The 16,398-nt window shown below is 38.8% G+C and overlaps 1 protein-coding gene across 10 annotated transcripts in view; it reads left to right on the top strand.

Moving 5' to 3' along the window:
* lrrc7 (leucine rich repeat containing 7) overlaps positions 1–16,398 on the top strand; it is a 127,024-nt gene that overhangs the window by 88,330 nt on the left and 22,296 nt on the right. For 8 of the 10 annotated variants that reach the window (XM_058401935.1, XM_058401936.1, XM_058401937.1 and 5 more), the window contains 10 exons: positions 1,093–1,156; positions 3,962–4,036; positions 4,806–4,950; positions 7,002–7,074; positions 8,029–8,046; positions 10,962–11,091; positions 12,051–12,166; positions 13,959–14,028; positions 14,401–14,500; positions 14,624–14,748. In XM_058401935.1, the coding sequence (XP_058257918.1) occupies positions 1,093–1,156; positions 3,962–4,036; positions 4,806–4,950; positions 7,002–7,074; positions 8,029–8,046; positions 10,962–11,091; positions 12,051–12,166; positions 13,959–14,028; positions 14,401–14,500; positions 14,624–14,748 (916 nt within the window). The remainder of the gene's footprint in view (positions 1–1,092; positions 1,157–3,961; positions 4,037–4,805; positions 4,951–7,001; positions 7,075–8,028; positions 8,047–10,961; positions 11,092–12,050; positions 12,167–13,958; positions 14,029–14,400; positions 14,501–14,623; positions 14,749–16,398) is intronic. The other 2 variants (XM_058401933.1, XM_058401942.1) reach the window with 1 other exon arrangement.

The raw sequence follows: 16,398 nt of genomic DNA, 5'->3' as shown, positions 1-16,398 counted from the left end.
ACATAGCAGTTAAAAAGACCACATTAACTGCAGTGATCAGTTTGCATTAGCCTTTATATGTGTTTAGTTATTGACTATACAGTGATATTACAGAGGGAATGCTTTATTAGTGAAGTCAAATTTTGCACTAATACATGTTCCCAAAGCTTGTAAAAATGTATAAAACGTTATGTCAGGTGTAAGAGATATTATGCACAAAATATAGTTGTAGGATATTGTCAGTAATCATAAGATGCACATGCATCTTGCATGCACTTGTTTCATTACAATTGAAATATATATCCACTCATACTTTATAAGTGCATACATACTGTATATATACCAATTACATTTACATTTCCAGTATTTGGCAGATGCTCTTATCCAGAGTGATTTTCATACAGCTTATTTTATACAACTAAGCAGTTGAGAGTTAAGTGCTTTGCTCAGGGACCTAGGGGTTGGGCGGTGGTGGGATTTGAACACACGATCTTCCAATCCACAGTCCAGCAGCCTATACGTAGGTTACATAGGTTTCATTTTTTGGAGTCGATTCCTGACTGTGTATACCATAGACATAACAAATCTCAAATCTGATTGGTCAGAAGATGTTGAAAAATTTTCAGCTCTGACAGTAGAACTGGATGTGAGGAAAGTCACAGGTTTGTATCAATGCACTTATTCTAATATGTTTTTGTTTCTATAGAAGCAAAGGACACATGAACTTGTATGGTTGTTGCTCCATATGAAATGATTAAATAATGTATTCATTTGTTGAGGTGGTGACATTTTCTGTGGGAAGATGTTTATTAAATTTGTAATGGAATGAGGTAAAGCTATAAGTTATTCAACACATGAGGGCTTTGTGGTTAATCAGTAACAATAAAAAGCACAATTTTCTCATCTTATCAACTTCAAGAGAGAGATAAAATAGACCTGTATGCTGCAAAAAGTCATTGTATAAGGCAAAATAACTGTGTACAAACTTTAAAACATTAACCCTTTATTCTTTACTGTTTTGATAGGTTGAAGATACCGGATGTAGGTTGTGTTCCTCCTGTAGTTATTATGATGTGCTGATGTAATTTCTCTCTTTTTGTAAATGTGCTACAGGTCAATTCACAGGCTGTCACAGCTGGAGCGATTAGACTTGGGAAGCAATGAATTCACTGAGCTGGTAAGAAAAAAGGTCTAACTGTGAAGACAGACATCACTTGGGCAGCTGTCATCTCACCCGGCAGTCTTTGACCCAGAAGGGCTTGATGGGGATTGAAGCTTTCTCATCCTCCTCCTCATCCTGAGCCTCTCATTAATTCCTCAGTGCTGTGCTGCATTGGTTGCATCATACACTGATGTATTATTTATGAATCAGTTCAAACATGCAGCACTTGGTATGACAGGGAGCTCAACGCTGAGTGACTTTCAATTTGGCTTGCCCAGTTGGGAGTAAACAATAGCAATAAATCTGTCCAGTCTTCCTTCCAAGTTACACTCCATCCCATGAATACCATAATTCACTTACCCCTCTGTTAATTTAGACAAGGTTCACATTAATGCCAACCCTTTGCGCTGGCAAATTACTGTTATGTTAAGGAAGATGATGAAGATAGCTAAACTGTAAATGAAGCACTTCTAGATTTCTTTAGATAAGTTCTCTCTTTATATGCATCTTGAACCCTGAAATGTCTCCAGTAATTTTTCCAATATTTTTGTTTTAATTAGAGAAACATTGACAGCCACAAAATGGATGATTACCGATTAAAACAAATGTACAATATTCAGGATTAGACTGGCCGGGAGATTCCATGCTTAATTCATTTAAAAAGTCATTAAAAGTTGCTTATTGTACGTAAAAACAATCCTGGAAATGTGAGGCTTGTGAGTTACTGGTCCAAAAAATATTTACTATAACGATTAATGAATCAGTGGAAGATTTGAAGATTAATAATCCTGCTTGGGGATTTACAGAGCTGTAATAAAAAGTAGAAAGAATAACAACATTCGATGTATTTCTCATATTGCATTTTTTTTACTCTAAACGATAAGCACTCTGTACAATACTCTATAAGTAAATACTGAGCAAATGAGCAAATAAACCAAGCGTGACTCAGACATTTCATTCTTGCGGCATCCGAGAGTGAAGAAAAATATTTTAATGGCTTTCAGGGTTTTTTGTTTTTTTTTTCCGTCAGCATCATATGCAGGTTTGTACTATCCAGGGCACTTTGTCCTTGGGTGAAAAAAAAGCACACTCACTTCAGTGCTTCCAAAGGGAACAGATGGTTTGGCATTGCAATAAGCCTGCTTTACTGTTTAGAGCCCTGGAGTAATGAGAGAACCCCATTGACACTTAATGGTTCCGCTGTCTGGACTTCCAATCTGCCTGTCCCACTTCAGGAAAGGCAGTTTTGACCTTTACTGTTGGCACTTTCATCATTGCCTCGGCCATGTTGCTGCTTTTAGGAGCCTAGTACTGAAAGTGTCCTTTCTTTGATATATGGAGAGATGGAGCTTTAGTTGTGTTTTGCAAAATTAGATTACTTCACATTCACTAGTGAGCCAGATGTGACTAATTAGGCTTAGAGGCATAAGCAAGCTTTAAAAAAATGTGTTCTCTGAAAAAAAAGAACCGAAACTGGTTCTGACGGTGACTTTGTGGGTTGCTTTGTAGGTTTGCATTTCGCTCTAATGATCCTCACACGTTCTGAAAGAAAAAGTTATGATGGGGAGACACTGATAGGCTCTAGCTGTGTGTTACAGTGCAAGAGCCTACTGGGATCAGAACAGATGCTGCCTGGTCTGTGGGGCTGCACTGCAGAAAGTTTCTTAATTGCAATGGCCCATGCTGAGGAGGTTTGGAGGGCAGAGATCGTGGAGCTCAAAACAAGAAAAGAATAGGAAATAGCCATGGCCAAGACAAAATGACACAGGCATCCATGATATAAAGAGGCAGCATTCAGCTTTGCAAAAGCCTCGTACTAGTCACCATCCAGTAACCATTGTTGCTAAATTAATAGTCAGCATCTTATAATTGAATGAATAGGATTCTGTATTCAAGGCAAATGAAGATGTGTTTTCTATTCTCTCAGATGGACTTTGTTTGCTGTAAGATGGTGCTCTCAAAACATATGGTTTGGGACCACTAGACACAGACAGACTGATTACTTCTGTTTCACAATTCCCAGCCTCAATAGATAGAAGCAAAAGAGATAAAAACCTCTCAACACTGAAAGATATAATGAGCAATGAATGGAGCAAAAGGAATCTGATGAAGTCATTTGCTCTGCTGGCTTGTTGTACCCCACTGAGCATCTGTGTTGTTGCTATTGGAGTCTGTTCCTTTCACCAATCTGTTCAATGGACAACATCATGGTCTCACACACACACACACACACCAATTGCTTTAAAATTAAACTGACACAACATTTTCCTTTTCAAAGAGGTTTACACTAGACACTGAATGTACTGTACTAGTTATCTATATCTACATCTATATCTAGACCAAGATCTAGATCTTGATCTATCTATAGTGAACTGTCATGGGAATAGAAACAGAAGACTGAACATACATTATAATATAATTATTTTACATTAAAATGAATATTTGAAATTATTTATATGCTGTTCACGTGATTTGAGCTTCCTCCCAATGCCAGCCCCTGAAGGTCTTTTTCCATATGACATGATAGTTCCCGTGCAGAGTGAAGGCTGTGCACCCTCCTGCTGCCATGTGGCTCAGTAAGCTTAGAGAGCGAGCACACACCACATGGCTTTATCAGGGAGTGAATGGCCGTTATTGTCCCTCCTTTCCCCTGGCATTACAGCCAAGTGCCGTTTCCCTGTCCCCCAGCAACAGATGGCAACTGGCAGTGCTCGGAATAGGAATTATAATAATTAATTAGAACGCTATGTTATTGGTTGTCATGCATTTTTTTTGTATCATGATATAATCTACAGTGTTAATGAACTCTTGGTGTTTCAGCCAGAAGTTCTGGAGCAGATTCACAACCTAAAAGAGCTGTGGCTGGACAACAATTCATTACAGACGATACCAGGGGTAAGCACAAAACGGCCATAAACATTACAGTCACACAACTCACAGTCAGAAAACAGAACAGCAGAGTGAAACAACACAGTCACAAACTGCAGAGTGCCGTCACACACAAAGCAGTCACAAACAGAAAAACGCAGTCACACACTCCACATTGCACAATCACAGACAGCACAGAAGTCACAAATAGATGTCACACACAGCGCAATCATTAACAGCTCAGTCACAAACTGCACAGTCCCACACAATGCAGTCACAAACTGCACAGTCGCACAGAACACAATCACAAAGAGCTCACTTGCACACCACACAGTCACAAACAGCACAGTCGCACACCGCACAGCAGTCACAAAAAGCACAGCCACACAGCGCAGTCACAAACAGCGCAGTCACACATAGCACATCAGTCACACACAGCTCAGCAGACACAAACAGCACACCACATTTACACACAGTACATTGGTAACAAACAACACATTCACACACAGCACAGCAGTCACATATGGCACAGCCACGCACAACACAGACACACATGAGTACAGTCAATAATAGCACAATACAGTCACAAACAGCAGAAAAGTAACACACAGCACAGCAGGCACACAACACAATCACAAACAGAAAAGTCACAGCACACTCACACACAGCAGTCATACACTCTATACACAGTAGTAGAATAATTAATAGTTATAGTTAATAGTTAATGTACAGTTATACAACCACGGAGCAATGTGTTTAAATCACACCTGGCAACTCTCTTTGTCTCTCACTATAGTCTATAGGGAAACTGAGGCAGTTGCGCTATCTTGACCTGGCCAAAAACAGGATCGAGGGTCTGGATGCAGACATCTCTGGGTGTGAGTCTCTCGAGGACCTCCTGCTCTCGTCTAACATGCTGCAGCAGTTGCCTGATACGATAGGTGAGGACAGTTTTATTTTCAAACCAAATTCCAGAAATATACAATAGTACACAACTTTATACACAATATAGTAAAATCCATAACATTAAACACAAAAACCACAAGCAGTCTTGTCCTTGGGATATATATTATTACACATATTTTGGGTATGATCGATATGATTGGACAACTAAAGCTGATAGATATTAGAAATAAAAAAGACTATTTTGTTTACAGAGGTACTCGTGCCTTTGCCAATAGCTTGACTGTATGTCATTCCTACATTCCACAGTTTCAGTTTTCAGCTTCACATCTCTTATGTGTGTCCAACTTACCGTTCAGTTTCTGCCAATGACAATAACTTTTAAATATGTTCATCATTATTTTCTTTTTATTTGCTAGCTATTGTTTTTATGACCTTATCCGCTTCAGCTTTCTTAAAATTTAGAATTATTCATGAATTCTGGGTGGGAGGGATGGTTATACTTTTTTCTCCTCACAGTGTCACTGGACAGTATTGGGCATCTATGAGGAATAGGGCAGAAGCTTTCCTCGGAGTGTAGTTGAGTAGCAGGCTGGTGGGAAGAAATTGTCTAGTGACCAAATTAGGAGAGAATATGGGGGAAAATCAATAAACCTATAGTATTCCATTGAATTATTGGACACATGACTGATCAAGACTACTGTATGTTTTAAAAACAGTTAATCTAGCATGCTAACCACAGATCAGAGACAATGCCGCCTTTCTATCATACGGATGGACACTAAAATCATACAGACTTCCTAAACTTGTTACAGTCAGAGTGAAATTATGAAAACACATGTATGAGTAAAAACTACTTAGAAAAAGCAAAACTGTTAATTTATCAATTTTAGCTTATTTGTTTTAACTACCAATTAAGAGGAGGGCACAACATCTAAACTAATAATAGAGTGAGAGTGAGAGACAATTCAATCGATAGAGAATGAGAGAGAGAAAGAATAAGAGAGAGAGTGATCTGAATGATAAAGAGAGATCTGATCAAACAAGGAAGAAATATGGGCTAGTGAGAGAATGGCTGTTTATTGTGGCTATATCAGTGTTACAATGTTTGATGCATATTAACTAATAAATTAAACATTCTATTAATTGGAAAATCACTGTGGTATTGGTGTGGTGGATTATTTTCAGACAACCACCTCTGTCATGTCTTAGTCCTCACTTATCAGTCTGTTGGCAGTTGCATTCTGCCTATTGAAAATATGTTGCCTTACCACATTAAAGCAGCTTATTACAAGTGGGTGAGCAAGAAGGGAACTGAGTTAAGGCACACTTGCATGTTAATAATAAGTTAAGGCAAATTGACAGGGGGAAATAGTCTGCAAAGCTTAGTCCAGGTTACATAATAAGAAACATGACTGTTATTTGATGTTCTGCCCTCTTTGCTGCTCATGAGTGGGTATCACCATGTACTGTTGTTGTGTGAAAAAGGACAGAGTGCAGATGTTAGCACACCATAAAATTCAGGAAGGTTGGTGACCATGGTGGGTTAGTGTTTAGCAGGTTTGCTTTACACCGCCAGGGTTGAGGGTTTGATTCATGTCTCCACTGTGTGTGCACAGCGTTTGCATGTTCTGCCTGTGCTTTGGAGGATATACTCCAGTGTCCTCCCCCAGTCCAGACATGCATTGTGGGATGATTGGAATCTCTAGTGTGTGTGTGTACAATTGTTCCGTGTGGTGGGTTGTGCCCCTGGGATATGCTCCATGTTCCCTGCGACCCTGCACAGGATAAGTTACAGAAATATATAGTAAATTAAACATTAAAAGGAAGAAAGAATATTTTAGCAGCTTTATCAGGTTCCTCTCTATCATCACATGTTATTACTGATCTGCCCCTTCACCTCTCTGCTTTCTTTCTCTTTAAAATCGGACCCATATCTGGACCTGTTTCAATGTACCTGAGCACCTTTCTGAGTATAATCCATGTCTGAGTCCAGTAATATTCCCCATGCTCTACAGATGTGTGACTATGAGATTGTTTAGAATGATTGATTACTAATGAAGTAACTTGACTTTTTATGCTTTCATAGGAATGTTGAAAAAGTTAACAACATTAAAAGTTGATGACAACCAGCTCACCTCACTGCCTAATACCATCGGAAGGTGAGTAGATGCACACACTCGTTCCAGGCCATGAAGTGTCAGATCGAGACAGGAAGTGACCACATACACCTTTACTTTATACACCTCTCAGAACCAAATCCCTGCACATCCCTCAGCTGCTGTTTTTTTGGGTCATGCCCATTTAAAACAGACATGTTTTTTATGATGATTGGTTTTGTGTTCTTCAAGGCATTCATTACCCTTTCCTATCAATTTAGATTCTACATTGCTGAGAGATTTAGACAGCGACAGTGTTCAGCATTAGAGCTATGCTATGATTGTTTGTGACTGTGCAGCGTAGCTGTCTGTCACCTCTACGATGCTAAACCTTCTAACCTTGCTGTGAGAAAACACTGATTGGCAACATGGCGACTGAGAATGGTGTTCTGTGTCCGAACATGAACTGTCAGGAGATTTAAATTTAGGGTTTAGTCAGACTTTCTGTGTTTGTCATGTTAAATTAAAAAAGACGTTTTGTTGTTCATTTTTAGGTTTTAATTAATTTGATTAAAAGTCCATTAAGCAACATTTTTGCTACAGCACTACACACTCTTATGCTTTAATATATCACTATGTAATGTTATGTTTTATTAGTGCAGGCTTTTAAGAAATCATTGCAATACATCAAGACTTTAAATGCTATTTTAATATGCAGAACTTTAATGGAATATTTATAAATAAGAATAAAAGAGTTCTGAAGTGAAAATGTCCTTTACATTTCTCATACTTACATTTTTTTTTAGCTATGAACTCTAAGTGAAAGCCAGATAAGAAATTCAGGGCTTGATTTAGTTTTCTCAGAGCTCAAGTCCCTTAGCAGGTCTGCCGTCCCCATTCATCATAACTGTCTCCATTCCTGGCATAATGCTCTCCATGCACTTTTCTTCTTGGTTTGTCATTGGTCGGTTCTGTGTGCTGTGTTTATCAAACATGCATCTAAAATGGGCATCTCAGTCCACGCGCCAAATTAGGGTAAGTAGACCAGCAAAGCGCCCGTATTCCCCACACGTCCGCCACAGCATGTTTATTTAGGCAAGGGCACACGTTTGCATCTCCTGTATGTGTGGCTAGAAGTGCCTCAGTGAAAGCCTTGCATATGGAAGGCCAGCTGGGATGGGCTGCTTTACAAATGCCATGCTAATTACTCTGTTTATCATGATAAATATACATTGACCCTTAGAGGGGGGAAAAAACCTTGTCTAATTGCAGCTGTTAGCAAATGGTGAGAAATGGTTTCCTTGGGTAACCATGTTTAAATGTTCCAATGTTAAAATGCAGTAGCTTGCAATTTAGATGCAGTTTATTATTTCATTCATTTTGTATCTAGGCAAATTGATTTAGGAATGCAAAGCATTTGGCTCAGTAAACACTGTGGCGGATTAGGGTATAATACAGTAAACAGGATTAAGTACTTTAAGTTTGCTTGAAAAGACCAAGATACCTGTAGATGAAACAAATTGAAGTTTTGGGAATCCTGGTATGACTGCAGATGTACGAGAGATGACATATAGTATACAATTAAAGATGATAGAAAGCTGTATGAATGAATATGTGGGTTCTTCAGTAGGGCTAATAAAGCTAAATTTCACTAGAGACTCACCAAGCTAAATGTTGTAGTGAATGAGTAGAGCATGCTGAAGTGAACGGATGGCTATAACAGCTTGTTTTGGCTATAAAAATTAAGCAAAATGGGGAAGAATAACCAAGCAGGATTTTATGCATTTATTTATATGGGGCCATATTCAGAGTTTAGAGTTCATAGTGTTGAACTAATAATGAAATACAGGATGAGAGATTTTACCCATAACAGAATAACGTCTTAATCGTCCGCAGTTCTAACCTTGCATGTAATTACAACAAACAGTACAACACATTCACATATGCACATGCTTTTCTTCATTTTCCTGCTTCTGCATTATTATTATTATTATTATTATTATTATTATTATTATTATTATTATTATTATAATCTGTTGTTTACTACTGCGGTAAAGGCTGGTACCCAGTTCATGTTGGTAGAGTCCAGATCGATAAATTAAGCAAAATTTGTATAAATGTCAAATTTACATGACTATCATGCCTAGGGCCATTCATAGCACTTAATTAGAGATGAATTAAAATGTAAAATTGATGGCTCCGTTAAGCTACATTATTTTTTTGGCATGGTTTGAGGCCACTCATCCACATAGAGGAAAGCGTCACTGCAAATCAATACAAAATTTTTTATCCTGTGAAACATTACTTTCCTGAACAAAAATTATTAAAGAAAGAAATTAAATATATTTATATATTTTGGCTTTACAGACACTAGATCTTAACCCAACTGAACATCTGTAGTAGATTATGGACTGTAGATTATTTGGACAGTGCTTTTCACCATCATCATCAAAACAGTAATTAAGAGAACATCTCGCTTTTTTTTAGAAGAATGTTGCTCAACCCTCTAGTAAAGTTCCAGTACTTGTAGAATCTATGCCAAGGTGTTTTGGGGCTGTTCAGGGGCTTGTGGTGGCCCAACCACTGCTAAGGCTCCTTGTTGTAACCTGTAATCTGTCTGTATATCAAGCTTAATATGTTTGTTGTGTATTAAGCTACTTTGCGTTAGATGGTGTATTTGCTACGCAATTACCACACAAACTTTATAAACATTATAACATTATAACTGTATAAATGTTTTTTTTTACTCATGCTTTCCTACTAGATTTTATTGCAATCAAAATTCAGGTCTAGATGAAGTACTAAAAACACAGCTTAGCTCACAATCTCTGAATATGGCCCACATGTCGTAAAGGGGGAATAACAATAATGTACTCTGAGGACCACAAGGACAGCAAGTTGGCCTTTTCAAGCCAACTTATATTTCAAAGGTGTCAGTGTTACCGAAAAGTTTCATTAAAGACACATTTATCATATAACAACACAAAAAGTATCTCTGAAGTAAACAAAAATTCTCTGAAGTATTGTATTTGTCCGTAAAACTGACACGACTTTCTAGCACTAGCGGTATTAAAGGTGAATTTCAGACTGACCATGTCATTCTCAAAGTCATCATTTAACCACTGGGTCTCATGGCTTGGACACACCAGTACAGATGATCCATTTTTTATACAAATTTGAAATAAAATTAGCTCAACAAAAACTTCCCTGATTTGGTGTCTTATTTTCTATTATGGGAGCTGCACATCTGTCTTGTTCAGCATATTGATCCCAGCGTATGTCTCCTAAGGTTTAACGCTTTACTTCGTCAGTGTACACACTGCTAAGTGTATCCAGGCCTTTAGACCCTATCCCTCAGACCTTTTTTAAGCAGACATTATCAAAAGTATGTGGTTTCTTCATAGCCTTTTCATATGCTTCATTACAGATAACTCTTTATCTCTTTATCACAGGAGTTAAAAATGATGCTAGGAGACTTTGAATTGTGTGTGATTATGTTATTTCCATTTGGTTAAATTTATCTGTATATTTTGAACACAAACATTTAGTGTCTCACTGAAGAGTGGAACACTTAGTTACACATAGGGTTGTACAGCATTTTAAGCATTTTGTATAATAAAATTATACAATGTTTTAATTCTGATAATTTTGTACAAGTAGTTACTATATGAAGATTAAATGAATGTGCCATTTGTACTTATTTGACATACAGCATAAAATCTTAAAATCGTCAATCTTTTGCCACATATGCTAAAATGTTATAGTTAAAAAGCACCTTCTGACTTCTTTATGGTCAAATAATTGTGATTATAATTGTATTGTATTATATTGTATTGTAAAAGTATTAATGGGGTGTATTTGTAGTTCTCAGAGATTAGAGACAGACACTGTAGCGCTGCAGTGTGAAGTTATGTAATCACCACAGCATTATTCGCTGGCTTGTTTTTTAGTTTATCGCTCTTAGAGGAGTTTGACTGTAGCTGTAATGAACTGGAGTCTTTGCCCCCAACTATTGGCTACCTGCACAATCTCCGGACCTTTGCAGCCGATGAGAACTTCCTGACAGAGTTGCCCAGAGAGGTGAGTACCATAGAGCTATTTTGGCTATTTTTCTATTTCATTTATGAAGATAAAGCAAAGGTAAAAATGTTTTGCTCATATATGCATGCATGTCATGTATATATAAACCATGGCATTACCATAGAAAGCATTTTATTTAAAGTTCTTTGTTTTAAAATTAAATACCACAGTTAGAAAGTCTCAGGTTGAAGGTGAGAGAAAGAGTTTGCATTATCTTAAGTTCTTCACTGTAGTCTGTCATTGCTCCCATGAATTAAACACTAATTGCTAAGTTGGGATGAAAAGATTCCACACCACCTCATTAACTTTCCTACTTCTCGATTAAGGATTAAGCGATGTAGTGTCATGTCGAAGCACTTTTGAGGGGTCTTTAAATAACCTTTTACAAAACGCTCCTTTATAAAAAGATGCTGTTCCAACTATGTTTTGTTACATATGATGAATACACTGAGGCATATTAGGGCAAGTGAATGTGTGTGTGTGTGTGTGTATGTGTTACCTGAGTCTGGACTTGGCTGTTCCCCAGAAGTCCACCTTTTCATGCCAGTTCTTCCATCAAAGCCTTTCCAGAAGGTTCTGTCTCCATGCTGTTGGATATGAGCCTGGTAGCTGTGGCTTCAGCTCTGTTTCCTCTCTCTTTCCCCAAAAGTCCTAAAGTAAAGGACATTTGCATTTGTTTTCATTCAGCACAGTCCTGTAGCGCTAAAGCGCTCTCTCTCTCTCTCTCTCTCTCTCTCTCTCTCTCTCTCTCTCTGTGTCTCTCTCGCACGCTCTCTCGCTCTCTCTCTGCTCCTTACTAACCCCACTATCCTGGAGGTATTGACAGATTACATTGTCATTTCTATTTTGAGAGAAGACACTAGAGGGCCAGAAAGAGAATGAGAGAGAGAAAGAGATGAGGACGCATGCTTTTACAAAATTGCACATTTTGAGATATCCTATTTCCTCTTTTATTGCAGATTGGAAACTGCAAGAATGTCACAGTTATGTCCTTGCGCTCCAATAAGCTGGAATTTCTACCTGATGAAATCGGACAGATGACAAAGCTGCGTGTTCTCAATCTTAGTGACAACAGGTAACCACCAGTGCTCTTCTTTTACTTAAATGCATTTCACCTGATATGATATTTAGACAGTTTACACTAATAGTCATGTATCTGTAAGAAAAGTCCAAAGCTGATATACAGTCACCGGTCATTTCAAACCTTGATGAGTTACAGCAGCAGGTTCCACTTCTGTCTGCCAAAAACAGGAATCTGCTAAAATGGTCATAGATTCACCCAAACGCATTTTTATTTATTTATTTATTTATTTATTTTTTTTAATCTGTCCATTTCGGTGTCCATTATATAGCCTTAGATTCCTGTTCCTGTGCAGAGAGGAATGGAACCTGATGTGGCCGTCTCCTTTTGTACCACATCCACCTCAAGGGTTGAGATGCATTTCTTCTCACCACGATTGTAAAGAATTACTATATTCTTCCTGACCATTTTCCTTTGACCACTGGCATTTCCAACCACAGAACTTTACACACCATTCTGTGTAAACTCTAGAGACTGTTATGCGTGAAAATCCCAGTAGTTTGTGAAATACTAAAATCATCCCATCTGATACTAACATCCCTGCCAAGTTGAAAGTTACAGGGATCAATTTTTTCATTCTGATGTGAAAATTTACTGAGGCTCTTGAAATGTATCTGCACGATTATTTGCATTGCACTGCTGCCACATGATTGGTTGATTAGATAACTGCATGAATGTGCAGGTGTGCAGGTGTGGGAAATGGATATTCCCCTTAAACTCATATAGGGCTAATATAGATTTTGATTATGGAATAGATTATGGAATAAAGCAGTAATTAATGACCTGAACAACAGAATTTTTAACCATTTATAGTTACATTTATTGTTGTGGAATGAATCTATATCGATGACTATACATTTATCATTGCTAAGTAGCAAAGTACTATTGACTTACTGTTGCCACTACTGTCCAAGTGCTGTTACAGAAAATTAACACCTTCTGACCAATCAGATTCAAGAATTCTACAGACTCATGGTATTATATTATTTAATAATGAGGATTATCTTTGGTGCTTAATATTATTCAGTTAGACATTCACTGCATTAGTGAGAAGTAGTCTGTGTGCAGGTTAATTAAGTGAGTTGTTTAAATGATATGCAGGGCGCTCTGATCACTGCACTGGACCTAGACTAATTAAAGCCAACCTTCAGCTAAGACACAGCAGCAGAAAAAATATAGAAAATATAGAAAATCTATTTCTGCATTGCATCTATCTATCTATCTATCTATCTATCTATCTATCTATCTATCTATCTATCTATCTATCTATCTATCTATCTATCTATCTATCTATCTGTCTGTCTGTCTGTCTGTCTGTCTGTCTGTCTGTCTATCTATCTATCTATCTATCTATCTATCTATCTATCTATCTATCTATCTATCTGTCTGTCTGTCTGTGTCTATCTATCTATCTATCTATCTATCTATCTATCTATCTGTCTGTCTGTCTGTCTGTCCGTCCGTCCGTCCGTCCGTCCGTCCGTCCGTCCGTCCGTCCGTCCGTCCGTCTGTCTATCTATCTATCTATCTATCTGTCTGTCTATATATCTGTCTGTCTATCTATCTATCTATCTATCTATCTATCTATCTATCTATCTATCTATCTATCTATCTATCTATCTATCTATCTATCTATCTGTTTGTCTGTCTGTCTGTCTGTCTGTCTATCTGTTTGTCTGTCTGTCTATCTATCTATCTATCTATCTATCTATCTATCTATCTATCTATCTATCTATCTATCTATCTATCTATCTATCTTCTGAACTCTGCAATCTTTTTTTGCTAGGTTGAAGAATCTTCCCTACACTTTCACTAAACTGAAAGATTTGGCTGCACTCTGGCTATCTGACAATCAGGTGCTTGTTTTGATTTATTATCAACTTTTAGTGTGTGACAAATGTGATTAAGGTGCTTTATGGCGTTACGATCCGAATTTTCAGTTTTTGGCCTCATTTTGGAATTTTGGGCTCACGATCACAGGTTTGTGCTCTGATCTATGGGTAAGTTCAATACCATGCATCACTTTAGTGCACTCAGGGGTGCAAAATGGTATGCACAATGTTTTTCTGTTTTCCTTGTGATTACACTCAAACAGGAAATAACAGGGTTTTTTTTGATGCATGACATGCCATCATGCAAGAAATAACTAATAATATTTTAATATTTTAATGACCGGGAGCTTAGCACTGACATTAATTTATTGTCTATTCTTTATTGATCCTGTGCAGTCCAAAGCCCTTATTCCCCTGCAAACAGAGGCTCATCCTGAGACCAAACAGAGGGTGCTTACGAACTACATGTTTCCCCAGCAACCACGGCATGATGAAGGTGAAAAAAAGTTGAACAACTTATCCAATGACATATCTTTTATTTTCTCAGTATTACTGATTTTGAGTTACGTAGATGCTCTTTGTGTATGGAGAACTCACATTGAACATTGTGTGTCTGCAGATTACCAGTCAGACAGCGACAGCTTCAACCCCGCTCTCTGGGAGGAACAGAGGCAGCAGAGGATGACTGTGGCATTTGACTTTGAGGACAAGAAAGAGGAGGAGGACAACTCTGCAAAAGTCAAGGTTCCATAGTCTTCTTTTGTGTCTCAGTGCATATAGACTCATTTATATAGACTTTTATCTAACAAGGTTGAAGCATGTTGTAATGACTCGCACCTGCGACAGGCTGAACACAGTATCATTTTGTCAGGTTGAGGGTTGATATAAACTTAACTCTTTGATAGCTCTTGGTTGAGCCTCCTTTTGCTCACTCCCAAAATTCCCCTCCTGCATTACATGGTGAAATAGACAAGACACTGGATTAGGGTGTATATGTGTGTCTCATGGTTTTGGCATCCCTTTTGACTGCACTCAGGTGGTTGCTGGTCTCTGTCGTGGCATGCCCTGGTACTCTTCGGGACCAGGGCCAGGATCCAGAACCAGAAATGTTGGGTGCCTTGGGTGGGATTGTGGTGTGGAGGGTACATCTGCTTAGCCTGGGCTTGATGACTTGTTGGGGCACTGGAGAGTTGGTGTTGGAACCTCGTAGCCCTTTAGTTTTGTGCTCTTTCAACAGCAGAGCTTATAGGAATTGGTCCATCACAATTTTCACGAACACTTCTGCAGCCCTGTGTTTCTCAGACTGGAGCCAACTCCTTGCTGTACCCAGCAAACTGTCCATCTGGGCTCTAGAGTTGGCTCTGAGGCATTAGGTCCAGTGGTGGAACTCTGGTGCTGTTTTGGTAGGAGACCAGACACAGTGCACAGGATCTCACTCTTCAGTGTCGCGTAGTTGATGGCCTCCTTTGGGGTGAGCACTTAATAAGCCAGTTGCCTTCCCAGATAGAAGGAGAGCAAGGATAAGGGCCCAGTCATCGTTATTCCATTCTTACTGGAAGGGTATTCTTTTGAAGGTTTGCAGGTATGCTTTGATGTTATCCTTGCTGCTCAGCTTCCTAAGGAGTTGCTAGGCATTATGGTTGGGGTCGGGGAGAGGAGCAGCAGCAGTAACAGAGAGTTTTTTCAGAGCCAGCATTTCCTTGATGGCAATGTGAAGGCTCTGGGTGATACCCTGGGTCACCATCTGGTGCTGGAGGCTTGCTTTCAGGAGGTGCTTAAGCATGGGGCCCCTTTTAAGATTGTGGGGCGGGTCTGTGCTCATTTCCACATTTTCCACCACTGTAGCGACTCACGGCTGCGATGGGCCGAGGTAGTGAAAAATGCTATTTTATTTAAAGTCTGTAGGATTATGTGAGGTAAAAGAAGGTGGAGTGGAGGAGAGGAGTGCTGTCTTCAGCAGTGTGCTCTATAGTAGTGGTTTCCAGGCAGGGCTGAGTAGTGACAAGGAGCAGAAGGTTCAGGTAGCCTTAACTCCACTGTCTTCAGCTAACTCCAGAATGGAGAGGGAAGCATTTAGCAGTTATTACTGCTATAGCAACTGGCTTACCTTCGTATGTATTGTGCCTCTTTCTACGATCCCTGCTTCTGCTAGACTGTGAGTGATTGCCTCAGCTCTGATTTGCCATGTGTGCTTCTGCCGAGCCCGCCCTGCAGCAATGTGTTTCCTCTATAGCATTGGGGGTGCTGAAGTAGTGCTGTCCTTTGTGCACACTGCTGGCACAACATGTAGCATGCCTCAGACAGCGTTTCATCCTCCATCTTATTGTTGAGTCTGTTATGGTCATTGAAAAAAAAGTGTTTCTTTAAGCATGTCTCTAGTGATTTATAAGTATG

This window comes from Hemibagrus wyckioides, linkage group LG11 (genome assembly GCF_019097595.1).
Source record: "Hemibagrus wyckioides isolate EC202008001 linkage group LG11, SWU_Hwy_1.0, whole genome shotgun sequence".
Taxonomy (NCBI): domain Eukaryota; kingdom Metazoa; phylum Chordata; class Actinopteri; order Siluriformes; family Bagridae; genus Hemibagrus; species Hemibagrus wyckioides.
This window is presented reverse-complemented; position numbering and strand designations above follow the sequence as displayed.